The 6,494-nt window shown below is 37.3% G+C and overlaps 1 protein-coding gene across 1 annotated transcript; it reads right to left on the reverse strand.

Annotated features, from left to right (window-relative positions):
• Positions 1-4,986: 4,986 nt before the first annotated feature.
• LOC141607893 (uncharacterized) lies at positions 4,987-5,661 on the reverse strand. Its single transcript, XM_074427243.1, has one exon. The coding sequence runs from the start codon at positions 5,659-5,661 to the stop codon at positions 4,987-4,989; it is 675 nt and encodes a 224-aa protein (XP_074283344.1).
• Positions 5,662-6,494: the final 833 nt, after the last annotated feature.

Genomic DNA, 6,494 nt, shown 5'->3' on the forward strand with positions numbered 1-6,494 from the left:
ATTGGTAGCAAAGGGTTTTGCACTAGTTGAGAAGCTTAAGTCTAAGGATTGTATTTCATTATGATGAGATATATAGCGAGTGAATCCAAAAACCCACTTCTTGAAAGAAGAAATGTAGTTGATACATGTTATGAGTTTTTGCAATCCTAAGATAATGTGCAACTTAAGAGATGGTCTTGAGTAGGACATAAATGAGTTGGAATCAATGATTTGATCATGGTATAAAAATTTTCCCGATAAGTCGAGAAGTTGTGTTTATACATGGAGTTTAGTGGGAGTTACGGAAATTTTAATTAGTCTTATATGTGGATGACATATTGATCATTAGGAATGATTTAAGACTGGGAGAAATATAATACATCTTTAATATCCAGATTTATGGAGATAAATCCACATGATATTAGCGTCAAATAAGAAGTCTTATGTTGATAAGATTCATGATTAGTTCAATCGAGTTGAACATATTTGATTGATTCCATTTGCTTCCGCTGCCGGATCAATTAAATGAGTAATGATGTATAACACTTCATATACTTTGAGTATGATGAATCGTTTCAAAGTCGAATTCAAGTAATAGTTACCAAGTAGCCATATAGATTAATCTTAAGTGCTTAAAGAAGCATTAAGGATGTAAAGCAAAGTGTTTTCGATGCAATTTTGTGTAAGGGTGTTACACAAATGACAATTGACAATTGAGATTGCGCATGGTTTCTGACAAAACCATAATCAAAACACATTAGGATGGTTAAGATACCATTGTGGCTATGTTATTTAAGAAATAGATTTTCTAGAATCGTTCTAGGCAATAAAGAACAATGAGAAATATTTACAACGCAAATTTTGTACACTTGCAATCATGGGATGTGCAAGAGGGATGAGTCCCGCACACTGTGAAAACAGTGGGAGTTATTCTAAGGCTAGAGGGCCTATGTCTAGATTGGATCTAGACACGTACTCAGAAAGTTTTGTAATGCAAATGTATACATTACAATGGAAAACGAGTATGTAGTAAGGTTGAGTTAGGTACAAGAAGTTGATAAAACCTACTAACCAAAGCCTTCTCATAGGCTTAACATGATGAGTCATGTCATATGTCATTTCAATTGCATTGAGATGAACAACTACATATAAGATGAAAATGGATTATAAAAATATGAAGTAGTAATCAGGTATTGACTTTTCATATGTGATAATCACATTTGTCGTTCGAGTTTTTAAATCTGAAAACTCCTTTTATACTTTGTTACATACAAACGGGTTGTAGAGACAATATTGAACCCCGTTAAAGTGAACCCGGATTAACATAGTATTCGCCCATAGTCACTTGTATGAGGTGACGTCTCGAAGTGACTAGAGTGTGGTGCGATTGATGGCAAGTTTAGTGCCATACAGTCATGTGAGATGACTAGTCGATCACATAGGCAGACTGTTAGGAACACTTTGTCGGTCAGTGACCGCTTATAGAGTTCTGGCAAATTTATATAGCCCGGTCGTGGCGAGAGCTACTATAGTATTCTAATGAGTCGATTCTTTTGACTAAAGATTGTTCGCCTAAGATGGCACAGTTTCAAATTAGCTTTGATTTATGTTACTACGACCTTCGTAAATGGGGTCAAATGGGCATATTTTGGGTTATGATGGATGTGGCTAGTCGAAGAGAATAGTGCGATAGGAATTGTCCACTCCCTTGTCAGGGTTAAAACAATATCTCAGGGCCACTCGAGGAGTAATGAACTGGAAATGCGTGGCCACGCTCGGAAGGTATCTATGGTAGATAAATTCCGGTCAATCAGTTATTCTCCAGATCGAGGAAACCACTCTCGATATGATCACTTGCAAGTATGACCCGAAAGACACCTTGCATTGAGTGGGAGATAGTAATAGGACAAGAGAATTGGTGACACACACTTGTCGAGGACAAGTGGGAGATTGTTGGAGTGTCCCCGACAATAATGCAATCACAATTGTCGATCATGATGATTACATGTTTAAATCTCATTTTAAGAATACGTAAGGGATGATTCATTTTATAGTCAACTGATCAACATTAATCGGTAACGATTGGCTTGCTAGAGTTTGACGTTACTGTCGTGGGACGGTGGTGGTCAGTTGATCCCTTAAGGTCACACCTAAAGGATGATGCCCTTATCTGTAAAGTTTATTAATTGTATGACGATACAAGTTGATCAATTCCTTAAAATTGAACAATTCATTTGTGAGAGAGAATAATCATCTTATTGTAATGGGATTAAATAAGATTTATTTTAGTAATAAAATGTTTTGTTACTAAAATTGTTTATTGTTTGAGAAACAATAGAGATAAGAATGAATGGTTAATTATAATTACAAAATGTTGTAAATTATAATTATATGACCCATTTTATTCATGTGATCAAGTATCACTAGTCAATTTGTTGTATGTAATTTAATTAATTTGTAAAATGATATTTATGTGAAAATATGCATTAAATTAATTAATAACATGTAACATACTACATGTGACATATTGTGTGATAATTGACAAATTGACAAAATAAAATGGTGGTCCATATTATGTGTAAACCGAAATGGAGGTGGTGTTAGTGGGCTGTGGTTATTTTATTTTATGTGATAAAAATAAAACAATGATGCCTATACCTAATAGCCTTACATGCCTAAGGTTTTGAGAAGACCAAAAAGGAAAAGTGAAGGACCATATATTGGTCCACTACCTCTCCCAAAACCGGTGTACCTACACAAACAAGGACAATTTTTGTTCTTCATTATTCTTTATGCTTGTCCATTAAAAATACATGCAAACTCTCTCAAACTTTGTTCATCTTTCTCCAAAGTTAGAGAAATCATGATCAAATTGTTCAAATCAAATTACTAATATTATTAGTGTAATATATGAGTGTTAGTAATCAATTTTAAGGTAAACTACTAAACAAATATCTAGCACATATTATTTAGTAGAGATAAGGGATAATCTTGGGTGCAATCAAGAGGAGTGACTTCTACACTTGAAGTCTTTGGAGGATCATTTCATTACTCATCATAGCTCAAGAACAAGTGAAGGTAGGAGACCTTACTTGTGCCCATAAACCGAAATATTCAATGTAAGGAACCGGTTTTCCTTTACACTCATTTATATGTTTTGCATGCATAAGATCTTTAAGTTTTTATGACTAAAACTTTAAACAAAAATATGTGATATTTAAAATATGATTTCCTTCAAAATCCCCGATGATAATATAACCAGGCAATAAAACTATGTTTAGGAATGGACCATTTGGTCCATACAATATGATGACATTCCACTTCTTGACTAACAGGGCTCAACCAGTTATATCCTTTTTTAATTGTGTACTCTTTGCTAGGCACAGTGCTCCATTCATTCTGGTCATAAGCTTCCTGGAGTTCCTTCCTCATTTTGCACACTTTCTTCCAAGTCAAAGTTGGCCTCATTTGGGGGGGGGGGGGGGGGGGGGTGTAGCCCTCCCATGTCACTCCTTTCAGGTAAATATTATGCACCCATTGGACCCATAATTTGGATGGATGAGAGTGTACCCACCACACCAGCTTCCCTATAGCTGCCTTATTCCAGGTACTTTCCACTCTTAGACCACGGCCCCCCTTCTTCTGATCAGTGCATAGTTTAGCCCAGGCTACAGTTGAGGTTCTTGTGTATTCAGTCCCTCCAGTAAAAAGGAAGTTCCTACAGATTGCTTCAATCTTAGCTAAGACAGCCTTAGGAATAATGAAGCTAGAAGCCCAGTATGAATGCAACGTTTTATACACAGCCTTTATCAACACCAATCTCCTTGCATATGAGAGCTTCTTGGTCCCTAGCATCCTGATTCTTTCCAGTACCTTATCAATCAGTGGTTGACAGTCTTTTATTGACAGTTTAGAGGGCTTGATGGGAACACCAAGATACTTAAAAGGTAAATGTCCCTTAATACATCTTGAGACCTGAACAATCTCCTTTCTGAGTTCATTGCTCACTCCATTGAAATAAACATTTGATTTGCCCTTGCTCAACCTCAGACTTGAGGCTTGACAGAAAGTAGAGAAAGTGCGAAGCAAAATCATGATGGATTCAACATATCCTTTAGAGAAGAGCAATAGGTCATCAGCAAACATCAAGCTTCTCAGTTTCATAGGCTTACACAAAGGATGGAACTTGAAATTCATAGTCGAAGTAGTGTAAGCCAGTAGCCTTGTAAGGTACTCCATGCAAATGGTGAATAACAGAGGTGACAAAGGATCTCCCTATCTCAAGCCCCTTTGTCCTTTGAACCAGCCAAAGCTATCCCCATTAAGGTTAAGAGTATATGATGCTGTGGTAACACATTCCTTGATGAGATTGGTAAAAGAACTTGGGAAATTCAATTCTTGTAGCATCTGAAATAAAAAAAACTCCATTCCACTGAATCATATGCCTTCTGAAGGTCTATTTTAAATAGGCACCTTGGAGATGCAGTCTTCCTACCATAGAGCTTGACCAGATCCTGACAGATGAGTATATTCTCCATGATACTCCTGCCCTGAATGAAGCCACCCAGTGTTACTGATATCAAATGAGGAAGGACCAAGGCCAGTCTTGCACACAGCAGCTTTGATATGCATTTATACACTACATTACAACAGGCAATTAGCCTAAATTGCATGACTGTTATAGGGTGAGGGACTTTAGGAATTAGGGTAATATTTGTAGCATTCAATTGTTTTAGAAGCTTACCATTCCTAAAGAATTCATGTACTGCATCACAAACATCTTTACCCACAATGTCACAGCTAGCTTTAAAAAATTGGCTTGAATTACCATCTGGTCCATGGGGCCTTCTCATTTGGAATGCTGAATATGGTCTTTTTAATCTCATCGTCAGTAGCAGGTGCTAAAAGCATTTGCATATGGCACTCCTCACATTTATTGCCTTGTTGCATTACCCTGGGACTAACTGCAGTGGTGTCATTAGAGTGGCCAAGAAGTTGTGTATAGAATTAGATAAAACTATCTTGAACACCCTGCTTATCCTCATAATGCTTACCCTGATGGTCTTCAATTTGAACAATCTGATTTTGTCTCCTTCTTGTTTTCAGGATGCCATGAAAGAAGGATGTATTTGCATCCCCATCTGCAGTCCACTTAATTTTTGCTTTTTGTTGTAAAAATTGAAATTGAGCATTAGCTAGATGTTGGTAAACTGCTCTAGTCTCACATTCTTGCTGAACAAGATCTGCATCAAGAGGATTCATTCCCAATGCTTGTTGAATCCTGGTGAGTTTGGTAAGAGTAATCTCTGCATTTGTCTCAATATCTGAAAATTGCTCTTTATTCAGGGTTTTGAGACAGGACTTCATAGCCTTCAACTTGGTGACCAACTCAAACATCTTAGTTCCCTTCTGATCACACTGCCAGCCATTATGTACTATATCTTTAAAATTAGGTGAAAGGCTCCACATATTAAAATATTTAAATGTCCTGGTTCTTTTATCACTTTGTATTACTGGTTGCACCAAGCATGGTGTATGATCAAATGTTCCTTCGGGCAAAAAGTGAGCATACAGGAATGGAAAAATGTTAAGCCATTCTTGGTTTACCAAAAAACGATCCAGACTGCTATAAACTCTATCAGCAGGGCATTGCTTGTTATTCCAAGTATAGGTAGCTCCCATGGCTGGACTATCAATCACTTCACACTGATGTAGGTATTGCCTGAATGGTTCAGCATTTTGTCTGAAGAAGGACCCCCCACTCTTTCAGATTCAGTCAATATACAATTGAAGTCCCCTCCAATAGCCCAAGGCCCTTGTATACTAGTTGCCTATCTACTCAAATTATTCTAGAAAGGCTCCCTTTTAGCACTACCATTAAAATCATAAACCATCGTGGCAAAGAAGCTCTTATTGATTAACTTGTTTATGACGTCCATATGAACATACTGGGCATCATATTCTAAGAACTGTATATCACACACACTTGCTTGCCAAAGAATCCAGATCCTCCCCCCCTTGGTGATAGGCAGAGTTAGTAGATATGCTCCAATTATTGAAGAAATTCATGGCTTTATTCAAATTACTAGGTTTTATTTTGGTCTCAAGTAAAGCAAAAATACCTACATTATTATTTAACAAAAATCTATTTATTACCTGTTGTTTATTCCTCCTATTCATACCACGCACATTCCAGAATCCGAGCTTAATCATTGATTAGATTTAGATTTGTGGAAACTCTCTGAGCCAACTGTCTTTCCTAGTGAACCAATAAGCACTTCAACATATGTCCCTCCATCTTTAGCTGGGGTATGCAGGTTAGCCTGAGGGAACTCCTTAATTTGTACCAGCACAGGCTCCTCCTCCTCCGTAGGTGTAAGGACCCTAGGAGTGATCAATAAATTATCTGATGTATGTGCCTGGTCAGTCATCATAGGCTTCTCCACTTTCCTCCACACCTCCTTTATTGGCTTAACAGGTTGTTCTTTCTGCACAGCTGATGATTTGCCTCCCCT

The sequence above is a fragment of the Silene latifolia genome, chromosome 10, assembly GCF_048544455.1.
Source record: "Silene latifolia isolate original U9 population chromosome 10, ASM4854445v1, whole genome shotgun sequence".
In the NCBI taxonomy this organism is placed as follows: Eukaryota; Viridiplantae; Streptophyta; class Magnoliopsida; order Caryophyllales; family Caryophyllaceae; genus Silene; species Silene latifolia.

Coding starts and splice junctions, on each gene's coding strand:
- LOC141607893 (XM_074427243.1), bottom strand. CDS start 5,661: ATGGGAGCTACCTATACTTGGAATAACAAGCAATGCCCTGCTGATAGA.